The sequence below is a fragment of the Lissotriton vulgaris genome, chromosome 8 (assembly GCF_964263255.1).
Source record: "Lissotriton vulgaris chromosome 8, aLisVul1.2, whole genome shotgun sequence".
In the NCBI taxonomy this organism is placed as follows: Eukaryota; Metazoa; Chordata; class Amphibia; order Caudata; family Salamandridae; genus Lissotriton; species Lissotriton vulgaris.
In genome coordinates, this window is record NC_141696.1 from 834,282,584 (window position 1) to 834,299,058 (window position 16,475).

The window sequence follows — 16,475 nt, forward strand, 5'->3', positions numbered from 1 at the left end:
ACTCCACTCTAGTGCATTAGGTTCCATGAGCTGATGGCAGTCTCAAGGCTGTTTCTAGCAGAGTGGATAATTATAACTGTGTGATAAGAAAGACATGAGCCTTTGAGGAATAAATATTTGTAATTTGTAATTTGTAACTGGGTTTTATATCGCGCCAACTCACCGACAGGTCTCAAAGCGCTACTGACCAAGTACAGCAACAAAGATGAAATAAGGATATAGAGGTGTCTGATCTAGTAACCGACTATTGAGATGGGAATGCGTCTTTAAAGAGTAAGGTTTTCAAGGACTTCCTAAAGTGAAGAAGATTGGGTTCTCTGCGAAGCGCCTCCGGTAGCTTATTCCAGATGGTAGGAGCCTGGACTGAAAAAGATCTGCCTCCTTTTGTTGTTAGCTTGAAACGTGGACAGGATAGCAGAAAAGATCCGGACGATCGCAGGGCGCGCTTAGGTTCGTATATTTCGAGCCTTTCTTTTATGTAGGCTGGCGCCTGTCCGTGAATTGCTTTGTGGCAGATACACATACTCTTAAATTCGACTCTTTGCACTATAGGCAGCCAATGTAGCCTATAGAGCAGAGGGGAGGCATGAGTCCTCCTCAGCATTCCAAAAATCAGACGTGCTGCGTCATTCGGGATAACCTGAAGACGGTTGATGGAGTTTTTTGGAAGGCCGAGGTACAACGCATTGCCATAGTCTATTCTAGACACTATTGTGGCTGAGACAATGGTTCGCAGCATATTCCTCGAGAGCAGGGGGGCGAGTTTACGTAGTTGCCTGATCAGGTTGGTGCAGGAACCGACTACAGCAAATACTTGGTTGGCCATCGAGAGTTCCTGGTCGATTTTAATCCCAAGACTCTTGACACTAGGACACGGTTTTGGGGTGGGTCCTAGTTCTTGTGGCCAAAACAAATCATTCCAGGGGGAAGTAGAGGTTGAGACTACGAGGACTTCCGTTTTATCTGGATTGATTTTCAGCAAATTGGACGACATCCAGTTCACTGTGAATCGTAGTATGTCTTGGGCCATGGACTGAGCCGATGGTGTATTGTCGATACTCAGCAACAGCTGAGTATCGTCGGCATAGTTAAAAACTTTACAGTTCATGTTTGCCAGGGACTCTATCAATGGTTGTAGGTAAAGATTAAATAAGAGCGGAGAGAGCGCTGATCCCTGCGGGACTCCACAGGCTAACATGCCCACGTCTGAGACCTGGTCTGCCAACTGGATCTTCTGCGTCCTTCCTGTTAAGAAAGCTGTTAACCATTTGAGGGCTTGCTCTCCTATCCCAAACCTAGCCAGTGTGTCCAGGAGCAGTGCATGGCTGACAGTATCAAACGCCGCTGAAAGATCTAATAATATCAGGGCGCTTGGCTTTTTACTGTCAGCCGTGCATCTTAGCTCATCCAGTACCGACAGCATTACTAGTTCTGTGCTATGGTGGGCACGAAAACCAGCTTGCCGCTCCTGGAGAAGGTGGTGAGATTCCAGGAGGGATGACAGGGATTTTAGTAGGTGTTGTTCTAGTAACTTTGACAGAAATGGCAGCTGGGAGATTGGCCTGTAGTTCTTCAGGCTAGTTGGATCAGCTCCAGGCTTTTTTATCAGGGGTCTGACGCGTGCCTCTTTGAAGGTAGATGGTAATGATCCAGTGGCTAGTGAGGTGTTTAAAAGATCTAAAATCTGGTCTTCTAGAATCGGTATTGCTAGCCGAAGGATGTCGGGCGGGCAGGGATCAGCGGGGGAACCTGATTTGGTGGATACTACAAGTTGTCTCAGAATGGTGGAATCGATTTCGGGGAAGCTGGTGAAGATAGGGATTGAGGAGTTTGAAAGAGGCAGTTGTTCGATGTAAGAGACTGGGTTATCCTTCTTGATATCAGACAAGATGGTTGCTACTTTTTCAAGGAAATATCCTTGAAAGGTATCGCAGTCAATCAAGATGTCTGCCTTTTCCTCCTTCTTACTCAGCTCTTTCAGGATTTGGAAGGTCTCTCTCTGAATGTTAGTAGCGTTGTTAATGCGTGTCTCGTAATAATCCTTCTTGGCTGATACAATAAGCTTTTTGTATAATTGAAACGATGTTCTATATGATTCCCTGTCGGTATCCTTTTTGGATTTCCTCCAGCATCTTTCGAGGTAGCGAAGCTTTCTTTTTTGTTCACGTAGACCTTCGGTAAACCAGGGGGCTCCTTTCTCCGCACCTTTTACTTTTTGTGTCTTTTCAGGGGCTAACTCATCGATTGATTGCCTAAGGGTGGTTATTATCATATCATACTTTGAGTCTAGGTCAATACTATCAGAAGGGATTGTAAAATTCTGTTTGTATTTGGGCAGGACTTTGGCTAGGGTCTCAGAATTCACTTTTTTCCATTGGCGCACTTTTTTCGTTTTTAACGGTAGTTTAGCCTGGTAGATATTTTGCGGTAAATCATACGAGATAAGATGGTGATCCGACCAAATACAGGGTGAAATACTTGTGATGACCGCTTTTGGTGTCGAGGACCAAATAAGGTCTAAGTTATGGCCTTTTATGTGGGTTGGAGCTTCCACAAGTTGTGTCAATCCAAGAGCGGTCATGGTGGTCTGTAATTTCTGGACTGACAGATCTTGGTCACTTTTATCCCAGTGGACATTAAAGTCACCAGTTACCAGGATGTTTTTGTAACGTGTGCATAGGTCTGATATAATGGGAAAAAAGAGATCATTGAACATGGGGGTACTTTGGGGTGGGCAATATACTGTTAAGATAGCAAGACAGGAGTTGTTCATGGTAATTTCTATCCCCAGTAAGTCAACGGTATTTATGGTCTCTGATAAGATTTTGGTAACCATAAATTGCCTTTTGAAGATCGTTGCTACACCCCCACCGCGGGCCCCCTCTGGTCGATTATGCCAGATCATATCATACCCACTGGGAAGGGCGGCGATGATATCCGGGGAAGAGGCATCACTCAGCCAAGTTTCGGTGAGTGTCAGGATATCGATAGTCTCGTCCTGTAGAAGGGTGAAGATTTCCAAGTGGTGTTTCTGCAATGACCTAGTGTTGAGGGTAGCTAGTTTTAAGGGGGTTGGACGGCTTACGTTCTTACAGCTAGGAATGTGCAAGATGTGATTTTCCTTGAGAGTGGCACATATAATAGGAGATAGGGTATACTTGACAGATTTCAGTGCTAGGAGATCCGCTGAGGTGTAGCAGGTGTGTGTGCCAGAGTCCCTAAGCCCTGAGCCCGGTCGTGCGCGGACGGGCGCAGACGGGCAGGACTCTGGCACGACTCCGGCGCAGGTCCGGCGCGTCCGCTGATCGCGTCCGCTGCGCGGAGCCATCACTAACTGTTTTTATAGCGCTGTCCGCCGCGTCACCAGCCCAACCTGACCCAAGATGGCCACCAAAACCGGCTCCCTGCCCTCGGCGTCAACACTCAGCCGAGAGCAGGACCGGAGCTGCAGGGAGGGGGTGAAAAAGAGTGATTCCAAAGCGCTACTAAGCGCAGGGGATATCAGAGGGTCTGAACACACCTTTTAATCAGGCGCTCAAACGAAGTTCCAACAAAGTACAGTGCAATTAAAATGCAGCAATTAAAATAAGGGATAGAAGGAGGACCTCCCGGCTTCCGCCTCAGGAGGGGGAGAGTGCGTGTAATGTCAGAAGTTACCAGCCCCTCGCCTCAGGCGCCTTTTATAGCGCCTTTTATATGGCTTTTAGTTGCATTTTGCTCGGTCTTCTCAAACTAGTGTGGAATTCATTGAGGATGATCAGTTTATGGTTGTTAGGGATGATTGTGAAGGAGATCTGGGGGTCTTCAGCAAACTCTAAATTGTAAAGAGTGGGTTGGTGAGTGAAGAGGGATTGGGAGTGTCAGTGATGAAGCTCTATATAGAGATACTGTTTTAAAAAAGTTAAAAAGTGGGTTAGTTTGAAGAAGTTATCCAAGACATCTGAAACATTGAACCTTTGTAGAAACTAAGGCAAGCACTGTAAAGTTTGTCTGTTTTAATGCTACCTCACTGGTCTCAAGTATGGGTACCAGAAACTAAAACAGGTTTTGAAGAAATGGCCAGAGTCTGTTAAGCATAACCAGCCTTGATTCCCTACAAAAAGGTGATTATTGATACTAAAAATGACTTCTATGGGGCAGCAAATTTAAAGGGTTATTAAGCAGACTAATTAAATGTTTCATAATGTTTACCAGTCTTTGAACTGTCCTGCCTCACCTCTGCCTCACCATACCTGGTGGTATGAGCAGAGCAAAGTTAGTCTTTTAATGCATTCTTCCTCTACAAAGTTAAACACATTAACCAAGACCTTCGCCTAGTCGTACCGGATTAAACCTTGGGACCACCAATAAAGATGCATTTGTGGTTCTGAGATTATAGATAAGGTATAATGGGTAAAGTTCTTTCTGATATAGATGGGGCATGTGTCATAGAATGCCCAGTGAACATGGCCCAATGATTTTAAACTAATCCTAATCCTTTTAGCCACTAGTAGTTTATGTAAGGAGTCCAGCGCTGGTGATACAGAAGCATGGCGTGGAAAACCAAAAACCAGCTTGGCAGCCACATTTTGAAATTTTGACTACACTAAAGCCCTATATCAAAGCAAGTTTCTTAAGGCCCAAGCCCATTGGTTGATCTTACCCATTCTCGCATAGTGGCACATAATTTTGCTGAACCTACTGCATCAAGCTGGTCAGTCTGTCTCCAACCCCGGCATTAACTATGGCCTGATTTATACCTTGGGTGTTGCTTAAAAAGTATTGAAGAATTCTGTTTTGAATTGCTTGTTCAAAATGCAAATTATTAATGATCATTAAATGCAACATGTTATAGACCCATTGCAGGCCTTGCCAGGCACATATAGAGACTGATAAATTTTAGTACTACACTTTACATAAAGTTGGCAATGGCCTACTCAAATGCCCTCTTCTAAGTCAAAGCCAATCAACCTTTCTCAAGCCTTTCACTTTCTCTTATAATGACCCTCTTTTTTTATTACTAATTACACTTAACCTATACTTTTACTTAACAGTTACCCTAACCCCAAGTGCTAACCTTTCTTTCTCTAAACCTCTATATCACCATAAATCTAGATTGTACCCTAGATTGTATCCTCATCTTAGTTCTCTTGCTCGACCTTTCCATAACCTTTAGCCTAACCCCTTATTTACATCAACTCCTACTTTATTACTTAGCGGTAACCCACCAGTACCCTTTTATTTCAGTCCAGTAATAGTGGAGTTCCGATTTTTTTACTCCAAGTATTTTGTTGTCTACAAGTTGTGCCATCATAATATGACGTCAGTGTTGGCAAATAAACAGAATCTAAAAATCTTGATTGTGCTGGACTCTTGACATGCAAGAAGGGCCACAGCAGCACATACAAAGTGATGACCCTCTCTCTTTGCCCACTCTCCACCTGGGATATGCGGTCAGGGGCAGCATGAACAAGATGACATCCCTCTTCAGGCCACTGTGCTGTATCACAAAATGGCCATCCGTCTCTCACAGCACAGTGCCGAGGGTGGTAACCCTTATTCTTCACTGTGGCCCACCTGGCACAGGGGTCACTGACTTCGGCACACAGGCTGGCAGCCCGGCAGTGCAGTGGTCCCAACAGACCAGAATCTCACCCTCGGTTCCTGGGATACACACCCCCAGAACCCCGCTGGACTTCACTCCCTCTAAGCAATCTCCTTCACCTCAGAGGGGCCACTGGTCTTTGGTAGGGCAGAAGCTGGTGCTAGGGGCTCCAGGCAAGTGTTCTTGATCTTCCTTGGTAATTTCCCCTCACCCAGCATGGGAGACTGTCAAATCTTTGGTCAACAGCCCTGGTCACAACAGGAAAAACTTGTACTGAGCTTCTACACCCTGATATACAGCTTCAGTTTGACAATTTGGGAGTCTCAAGCTCCCCTTTTTATGACACATTTAAAGAAACACTTGTGTTTTATTGTCTCTGCATTTGAAGTTCTTGTTTTGAGGGTTGCTCACTTTGAAGTGCCCACTTCCTTATTGCGCTCTTCCTCCCGAGAGTAGTCTATAACAGGAGGACGTCTCCAATTGTGTTAGCCCCAAACATAGCCAAGGGAGTGTCTAGACGTTCACTCATGGATGTTAGCCTCAGTGATATGTGCTTCAAAAGGTTACCAAAGTGTAAACTTTATGATTCTCTTATTAGCCCCATCTCTTTCCTCAGATATGCCCAGGCCCCATTGACCAGCGACCTTCTTTCAGACTCAGAGGGCTCCTATTGAAAGTGCACTTAAGAGTGCCTGGCTCTTTCTTCCTCTCATGTGTATCCCACCCATTTCTCAGAAAAGCAGCAATCCGCAAATCTGTCTGGAGGAAACCTCCACCTCTCCCTGCTCCTCCAGCAAGTCCCTGGTCTCCCAAAATGAAACCCAGTGGCTTCAGTGTATTGTGCCCATTCACACGCATTTAGACGCTTGCAGTCTTCAATGTGCTGTACTTTCCTGTCCTGCAGGTACACACACATCATAACTAAGGCTCCCACATTTCCGTTTAAACAGATTTTACAAATACATACAGACGTAAAAATATTTTTCCTTTGTCTGTATAAACTGAAAAATGCCAGTAAATATGATTAACTGAGATATATTTTTCTAGCTACAATAACATCACTTGTTTGTCTCCGTGGATTGGTCAACCAGGTTTCAGCAGCTTTGGAAGCTAGCTTTTTGTTAGGGAAGGGGAGGAGGTGGGCGTTGATGTTTGAAAATTGTAGGATGGAGTAATTGGGGAGAGGATGTATTGGAAGGTGATGTGGCCTTATCATCTTGTGAACAGGTCATCATGGGTGGCTTGAAAGCATGGGGAGCCCTTTGGCTATCTAGAAGTTGTAGGTCAGGGAAGGGGCCTTGAGATAGACCCAGGGGAGGTCAAAGGGGTTGACGGTAGGACAACAGGACTGGTAAAGTGAGATGCAAGGTCTTTAGGTGTCTCACCACCTATGCTATAAAATATCTAAACAGCATCTTTCTGTACCATAATTAGTCAACCCAAACAGAGAAATAAAAAGAATCCATAATAAATGTTCTGTTTTTTTTTAAATATATAGCTGGTCACCCCTTCCCCCCCACCCGTGGTTAGCATCCTCAGTAGTCTCTGGCCACGGTCCAGTGCAGGCGTGTACATGGGTCACGCAGACCTGGCTGCCAGGTACATTTAAAAGAGCTGTATTTTAACGGTCTGTGCGCGTAATGTTACTGCCGTGGTGATGTGGCACCTAAAGTGTGTGCCATGTCTGTGACCCCCGTTTTACTGCATGTCAGTCACCCCTTAGGTAGGCCCTAGCTAGCCCTATGGGCAGGGTGCATTGTAGGTAAAAGGTAGGACATGTGCCTTAAGTGTGTGAGATGTCCTGGCAGTGACAAACAGCCATTTTGGTTTCTCACTACTGTAAGGCTGCCCTTTCATTGGAATGCATAGGGGATTCCCTGATAAGTGTTTCAGTGGTAATTCCTGATATGAGAAGAGCATCGTGGTCAAGTCCGGTATGTTTGGAATAGTAATAATAAATGCTACGCAATGGTGTGTCCAGATTTATTATCACTATTTTAGAAATGCCACTTCTAGAACTTGGCATTTCTGTGTGCTATGTGTCTGCCTGCCTGATGTGGATTGCATGACTGGCTTTGGAGAGACAGGGGCTAGTGTGGTGTGTGTGGCTCAAGTAGGGGCAGGGTGAGTCAGCGCTAGGCTGAATAGGACATCTGCATTTGGAGTAGTGGGAGGAGTAGTCACCTGACCCTGAATAGGTTGTGCCTGCCTGAGTGAATGCTGGCTCCACCCTCCTGTGGTAGTCTGATGACCGAGCCCCCCCTGACAATAGGGAAGAGGAGACCTGTACACAGAGTGCTCCAAAACCCCCAGAGCCAGCTGCGACTGGTTCCCTCAGCCCTGTGCCAGGGTAGAACAAAGGAAAAGGTACTATAAGTACTGGGGTTGTGACCCCATAATGGAGAGCTGTTCCTGTGCTTACTGGGGGCCTTGCTGCTGCTGGGATCCAAGAGGAACCGCCAAGAGGGACTCCCTTCTGGAGGGCCCTGTATGCTGGCCTGCCTGGGCGCAGCTGTACCCCTTGGACTTTGAGGACTTTGAGCTCCTTGTGAGCACTTTACCTTCTTATTGCCAGGAAGCGAGGAGCTGGCGTCGTGCAACGTGCTGCTGCGATGATTGCAGGGGGAATCCCGGTGTGGGGACTCCCCCATGCTGCTGTGGGAAGAGCGCACATCTGTGCTTATCCAGGGGGGCCCACCCCACATTTGAGTGCATGCAGAAGCGGGAACCTACCCAACGTTTGCCAGTGAGGCGTGAGTCCACCCCGCACTTGAATGTCGCCGGAGAGAAGGGAGCCGCCGCGTCGGAATGGTGACCCCGAAGTCAGGCAGTCTGCCTGAATGTGGGTGGGGCCAGCTTGTGGAAGTTGACGGTGGAAGGCGAGGTAGCATGACCCGTAGAAGGCGTAGCCCCGTGTGCTGATGGGAGCACCTCGTGTGCCTAGGAGAGGAAACTGGGATTTCGCTCCGTGAGGCCGCAAGCCTGCCAGTGAGCATGGTGAGTGGGGGCCGCATTGGGAGCCTCACAGTGCCAAGTGTGCCACCAGAGAGACCGATGAATGGGGCTCACCCCGATCGTACCCGGTGCCAGGAGCATTGTTGACGCACCAAGAGGAGCCCGGTTAATGGGGGGCTGAGTTGTAAGCCTCTTTTAGTGCCTCCTGGGGCACACATAGTGCCAGTGCCTGTTTCTTTACATCAGCTGCACCTCAGTTGCGGGCAGCTCCAACGTGGGGGTCTCGGCGTGGAGGTTTAGAAAGCACAGTGGTGGCTGTTCTATTTTTCCAGCTGCACCGCCTGTTGGAGAGCAGCCGCAACGTTGGGGCACTTTTGTTTAGAAGTCCCAGTGGGGTCACAGGGAGCACAGTTGTGTCAGGGCTACGTTTGCACTGCTGCACCACCTGTTGTAGGGCAGCTACAACGAGGGGGCATATATTTGCTTGCTGAGGAGGGGGAGAGTTGCACACCCCTACCCCCAGTGCATGCCGCACATTGCCCTTGCTGCATGTGGCAGTTTAACGCCCTCACTTTCTGGACAGAGGGCATTGGGCCCCCCTAGAGAAGGCCAGTTGGCCAGGAGGTCAGTTGTATGTAGGTAAGGCACAAGGCCCTTAATATGAATTATGCCCCATACCTATTACATAATGTGTTTATGGTAATGTGGTGAAGACATGAGGCGTTTATGTTGCTAATGCGAAGGTGTTATGTCTAATATGGTGATCTAATGTGATTTATGCATAATGTATCTATGCCTCTGCTGGTTATGCAGGATATGTTTTATGCCTATGGTGATATAATGCTGAGGTCATTATTGTGCCAGTAGTTATTGGTTGTGTTTTACATTTGCTACTTTGCTTCGTGATGGTTCTGACAGTGGCCCGATTGGCCCTGTCCTGTATATAGTCCTCTGTGAATATTGCCTAGTGCCAGTTGGCACAGTGTTTATTGTGTAATTATGATTATAATGTGTTTATGATAATACAAAGGCTTTTTTTGATATAAACTTGTGTGGAGTTTCTTTTATGTTGTGCCTAGTTGCTGCTGTATGTGTGCCTAGATTGCTGCTGTATGTGTGTGTTACGCAAACGCTTTACACATTGCCTCTGGAATAAGCCTGACTGCATGTGCTAAGCTACCAAGGGGGTTAGCAGGGGTTCTTCAGTGTGTAACTCCCTTGCGCTGACTAGCATGGTGATTTCTGCATGGCTTAGGCGCAAGCCCTAGCCAACCAGAAATCCCATTTCTGACAGCTCCCATTAGATTGAATAAATTGTGTGGCATTGACCTCCCGCCGCAGGGTTTATACTTAGACAAGTCTCTCTGGTGCAAGTGAGGAGGGAGCATACAGGATTTCAGCTGGGCCTATAATAAAGACTGATGTTAAGGGGCCAGCAGGCCTCCTTTTGTTGGGAGTATCCTTGCTGGCAGCTATAGGGGGTGTGGGGCTGGGGGAGGAGTGGTGGTTATGGTGGGGGTGAGGTGCAAAACCTGAATGCAATTCAGGTAAAATAAATGCACACAGCTTATCACTTCACAGGTACTTAAGAGAGGCATGCTTTTGACTTTGGCAGTCCCTGGACCCAAGAGATATGCATCTACTATAAGAATGTTAGATGTTTTGGTATGTCCAAGTATTTTCACAAATAACAATTTAAATGCCACTATTTTGTTTTATTTCTTTAATAGCTCCATAGTGCTACTCATCCCAATGCAGGGTGTGAGACCGCTTTACATCATACATACGCATTATAAATTGACAATAAATCATATGTGTGTAATTCAAGGTGTAGGATGTGTTACCTAAGACAGGGAGGGTTACAAGGTGTAGGAGCCAGATGTCCTTTATAGCTTGCAGTAGGATTTTAGAAGGATTACAATTTATAATCTGCAAGTAACTAAAGGATCTCATTGTTGAAAGCAGTAACCCATTTACTCATTTACATCAAAACCTATAACAACTAAGTGTGCATTGTCTATTTAAACAAATGTGAAAAAATACTAGCTCACTCTATTTCTCCTGCACTGTACCACCTCTCAGGCTCATATAGATCTTTGTGCACACATGCAGCTGCTTGCACTATTTCTCCCGCACTATACCATCTCTGAGGTACTCATACATCATTACATGAACATGCAATTGTTTGCACCGTTTCTTCTCTACTGTACCATCTCTCAGGAACACGAACATCATCTCTCGCACACGCACCTGCTTGCGCTATTTCTTCTCCTCTGTTCTATCTCTCAGGTACACATTCATTCCGACTTTGTACATGCAAAACAATGCAGACCAGTGGTCAGGTCAAGCACACACCAGGAGATTTTTACCAGGGTGGGCCAAGAGGCACTCTACTGATTACTAAAAACATGGCATCTTCAAAGTGAGGAGGGGTAATTGGTCCCAATCCCTTACTGGCCATATTTAATTGAGCAAAATATGGAGAGGGTGCTTTTTCTAGACAGGGGCCCTCACCCCGTAGCCAAAAGACAATTCCAAGAGAGAGTCAGTACAAGCCAAAAGGTTGTTGTTTCGCACAGAGAAAATTCAGATACAAGGTAAGCTGGGTTGTGATTTTTATTTTTTAGTGTTTATGACTCGCCTCAAGGATTCTGAGTCCAATCGCAATAGAGGAGTAACAGCCAACACGTGTTTCGCCCCCATTACAAGGCCATCCGGCCTGGGGCTTCCTCATGGCGTAAAATGTTCAGTTCAGGACTGGTGTAGTCCTGTGGAATCCGCTCGATTTATGTATTTCTCAAAATGTCACGGGCATAATGCCCTCGCTTCGGAAATCATCCTAGTCGGCAAAACATGGCATGCTACCACCACCATTCTTGTGCTACTTAACTCCATATGAAGACAGTAGCCTTACACCTCCTCATGGGTAACACTTTAGGTGCTATTCCCGGTCTAAGCAGACAGCAGCCCCTGAGACAGGCCTGGGTCATAGCACATTAATAATGACTCGTTTTTTCTCATGACCAAAAATCTGTACCAAGGATCCAGATATCAAAACAGCTGAGGCACACAGGGCAGGGGTACACGTTCCTCAGAATGTGAGGGGATTTTACATCCCAACAAAGAAGTAAATGGATTGTCAATCACAGCTGTTAATAAAACATGATGCGCAATACTAATTAAAAATTAACAGCTAGATTCATCATTGTCCCGTTTTGCGAGTCCTTAATAGCGATTATTAAGGAATCGCTATTAAGGACTTGCAAAACGGGATTTATATAGGAATCGCTAAATAAATTGCGATTCCTACACATTCCTTATTTGCGATTAGCAAATTGCTAATCGCAAATAAGGATGCGATTTCAAGGGTGCCAGGGGTGTCCTGAGGACACTCTGTAGCACCCCTGAAATGAAAATGTAGACTGATGTTGCGCACACACATGTCCAAAGGACATGTGTGTGTGTAACATACAACTGAGAAAAATACACAAAAGTGCATTTTTCTCAGTTTTCGCTATTTACCACGAAGTCAGACTTTGCGGTAAATAGCAGCCAAAAATAGCGATTTCGCAATTTTTAAATGCTTCTTGAAATGCATTTAAGGAATCTCTAATTGAGATTTCTTAAATGCAATTATTCGCAAATATGCAATTTCTAGAATTGCGATTTTTGCATTTGGGATGATGAATCCCAAATGCAAAAATAGTGCTCGCAAAGGGCCAGATTCTCAGAATCTGGCCCTTTGCGAGCCGTTTTCGGCTTGATGAATCTGGCTGTAAGACTCATTTCAGGAATTCAAGGACTTCATCAACTGTCTTTGCCGTTTCCATCCACAGTGATTACATAGTAAAAAATTATTTTGGTACCATACAAAGGACCTATTTTATGCAGCCTTTCAGGCTACATACTTAGCATATGTCTGAAGTTGTAAAATTTTGCAGCGATAAACTTAATGAACATCAACACTCAAATGAAAGGCTAGCATAATTGAAACGTCTTCAAAACATGCTCCTAAAATAAAATGGAAACGGTTGTTCTGCTTTTTACCATATGTGCTAATGGTATTATTTTTTTAATCCTCAACAGACATTTCCAGGATGGAAAAAAAGTGAAGCCAGTTGCCCCAGATGAGTTGGACGAAATGCGTGATTTGCTAACAAGGAATCTTTATCAGATACGACAGCGAGTAAGAACCAATACATTTGTCCTCCACTTTGTTTACAGTTTAGTTTACAGTAAGAATATTAAGAGCAGACTCGAGTATTGCACCAAGTGCACTACAAAGTCGATGCTGAAGTTAATATATATGTATATGTATATATTTATATGTATTATTAATTAATAATAAACAACTTGAAGGTATCGACCGTACACCTGGTGGTATTTCATTTGTTTAGTCATGTGAAGTTCCTGCTCCTATTTTTGGACCTGCTACTGTTTTGTGGTTTGAAATATTTTTTATAATAACCGGACAGAATAATGTAGCCAGTACATCATCACATACAGTTTTTTTTTTATTATTATGCAGAAAGAAAACAAGAAGGCAATATAAAAACAGCGTAACGACAACAAAGCCTATCTAGAATGACTAATGGGATACCCCCGCTAACCAATCGTTCTATCCAATCGGAAAACCCTATCTCATCATCGCCAGCGGCAAAACATCACATAGAGAGAAGCAGTGAAGCATACCCCAGTCTCGGGGGGGGGACATATACATGCACCTGCAAAATTTCGATACACCAGAGAACAGTACACCTGCTTAAGTGTCCAGGGTAAATTGCTAGTCAACACAGTACCTCTGACATATCGTGGAAAGCATAAAATCGTCCCGTTCAATGTGTAAATCAGTCTGCGCCATGCTATCCATCCAGTCCTCCAGGGTGGGAAGTGAAGGCTTGGACCAATTCTGGCAGTTACACATTTTCGCCGTTACAAAATCTGTAGTCATCTACATTTCTTGTGCCTGGTTGCTGGGGGGATCCCTCGGTGTTGTGGAGTGCGGGGGCAGGGCCTCGCACGTGGAAGGACGGCAGACTAAAGAACCACAGGTAGGCAGATTGGTGGTATGCCGGAAAGACCCCGAGCGTCTTCCGCTTCTTTATTATATATCCCGGAGCGAGCCCGCCCCGGGGGTGTGGGGCTGCGTGTGCACATTGATACAAATTATCGGTGAGGCCGGGTGGCTCTCTACGGGTGTCATGTAACAGCATAAGGGCAGCCGAAGGCACCTGGCCTAAGTAAGTAGCACGTGTTCTTACGTATTTACAGTACCTGCGTCCAAAAGTGCTGAAGTCGTGGGCAGGACCATAAAATGTGCAGAATGTCGCTGTGAGAAGAGGCACATCTCCAGCAATTGGAAGAGGGTGCCAATTTTACCCCTAAGAGCCATTGTAGTGACCAGTGCTTGAAATGGAAAAATAGAAGTGCAGGTACTCTGTATCAGAGTACCTGCTTGTTTCTCGGTAGTGCCGGTACTCTCCAATTAAAATTATTACGTTGTTCTTAAGAAGTGCCAGTACTCTTCCTCTCAAAATAGAAAAGTGCGGGTACTTCGTACCGGGCAGTACAGGCCCATTTAAAGCACTGACAGTGACCAATGCCAATCATGGAGATTTTTAAAACAACTGAATTTCGTCTGTGATTCTCAAGTCCTCTGTCATGGCCAGCCATAAGGTGCGCCCATTGCATCGAGGAATAGGAGATGCCATGCACTTGTTGCCAACGTTATAAAAGGAGACGCTCCCGTGGGTCTGAGAATAGTCTGCTGATAAATATGTCATAGAGTCCTGTAATCAGTTTTTTGTAATGGCCAGAGTGAACCAAGTAAGAATGTCGCAAAGACTATGGGGCAGATTTATGTTAACGGGCGCATCCCCAGGGATGCGCCAGTTAACATGCGCCACAGTGCGCCACTGCTCCGCCACCCATGGTGCGCCGCATTTATGATGCGGCGCACCATGGTGCAAGTTAGTGAAGATGCGTGATGCATCTCTCGGCGTACGGGCGGCGCATTGCAGGAGTCATGTCGCAAGTGCGACATGACTCCTGCAATGCACAGGACCCACCTCTTCAATGCATGGTGCGTCACCCTTACGCCTGATTCAAGCAGGCGTAAGGAATTGACGTAGAAAGTGACTGAGTGAAATCTTATAGATTTCACTCAGCCACTTTTAGGAGGCATTCCTGCGCAGGAACGCCCCCCCTTGCGCAGGAACGCCTCCTCATGGCGCAGGGCTTTCCAACGTGACGCATCTCCTAGATGCGTCACGTTGTAAATAGGGCACATTGTTTGCGCCGCCGTTGCGTCACATTAAGTGACGCAATTGCGGCGCAAGGAGGCGCAAGGGCCTCATAAATCTGCTCCTATGTATGGAGAAATTTGCAATGCATTCGGCATCGATCTAAAGCAGTGTTCTGGATAGGTTGTACGTGGTTGCAACGTGAGCCACTTTAAGAATGCCTTCAAGGCACCAGTTTAGCCAAATGAAGGGCTTAGAGTCAAGGGACACAGCTGCATTATGCCGTAATGGGGCTTTGAGTTGGGTAAGCCCATCCCCCAGAGGAGCTCATGTCGATTTACAGACTTTGTGCATTTCCAGAAGGATAGGGTTATGGGGATCTGATGACATTTTGGGTCCGACATATAAAAGCAACTGGCATAGCCTGCTTTTTAGCCTGACCTAAAATGGGTTTTCCATGTAAGAGTTCAGGTGGTAAGCCATTCGGGATATATGACAAGCCCTATAGTATTTTTGGAAGTGTGGCAAACGAAGGCCTCCAGACGTTGTGGCCTCATGTAGCTTGGTCACCGTCAACCTAGGGGCTTTAGAATCCCAAATAATCAACTGGATACTTGTGTCAATCTGTCTCAAGTAGCTTGCCAGTATGTGAAATAGGAGCATTCCAAAAATGTAAATGTAGGTATACTTATATAGCACGACCTGTCACCACAAAGGGCATCCTGGCGCTTGCCTAGGGAACCCGTCCTGGTATTCCCCTGTGAGAGGCCCCGGCATGGTATCCACAAGGTGAAAGCCAGGCATCCCGCCGCGAGGGGCCGTTGTGGAGATTAAGCAAGCTATTGCCCAGAGTCGCAGAGCGTGAACCCATGAGTCGAGAAGGCACCGGAGCGAGAATTATCGAGACCGTGGAATTTTTAGCCCAAGACCCGCCGAGGCGGGGAATTGAACCCTGGTCCAGGGCCGATCTCAGCTTCCGGGTCTGCCGCCTCTAACCCCTGAGCCACACTTCTCCACATAATTGAACCTATAGATCACGACCGTCTGATCGTTTTGGGCCCTGCCCCACAATAAGATTTGGGGGATCTTCATGTGTTGAAGCCTACTTTCGTTTTCTCTAAAAGTGGGAGGATGTTACCTTTGGCCATGGTGGGTAAGTCAGTGCTAATCCATGTCCCCAAGTATTTCAGCTCTGGGGATCCATTTTGCCTGCAACTCTTGAAGCGATGAACACGGAGTGAGGGGTGTCATGGGCATTGCCTCTGTTTTGGCCCACTTGATCTAGTACTCAGAGAAAACAGAGAAGTTCTTGTTAACGCTGAAGTATTTGTCAAAATCAGGTGTTAAGTCAATCACCCTAAACTTACAACTGGGATCCTCGAAATCCTGTGGCGCTTCATCATCAGGTTGACAGATCTTTGCCACCATGTTGAAATGGAGCTAAAAATAAATTACAAGTCATTTATCATCAACTGTTAGCTTCCTAATTATCAGTCAATGACGAGAGGTTGTGGAAGTTTCTAAAACCTTTATTTATCTTTAAAGGTTTAGTATTGTTTTATCAAATTTATTCAGATTAGTCTAATTACAGAAATATCAAAAAAAGGTTTGTTAGTGTCAGCATAAATCAACAGAGTGTTCCATCAAGGAATCAGTTTATATCTGTTTAAAGAGCATAACCAACCTATAGACAC

At 45.8% G+C, this 16,475-nt stretch overlaps 1 protein-coding gene across 1 annotated transcript in view; it reads left to right on the forward strand.

Annotated features, from left to right (window-relative positions):
• The window catches only part of LOC147698070 (sodium/hydrogen exchanger 2-like), an 866,654-nt gene that overhangs the window by 749,856 nt on the left and 100,323 nt on the right, over nt 1-16,475 (forward strand). The window contains exon 9 of the mRNA XM_086934739.1: nt 12,626-12,725. Within this exon, the coding sequence (XP_086790865.1) occupies nt 12,626-12,725 (100 nt within the window). The remainder of the gene's footprint in view (nt 1-12,625; nt 12,726-16,475) is intronic.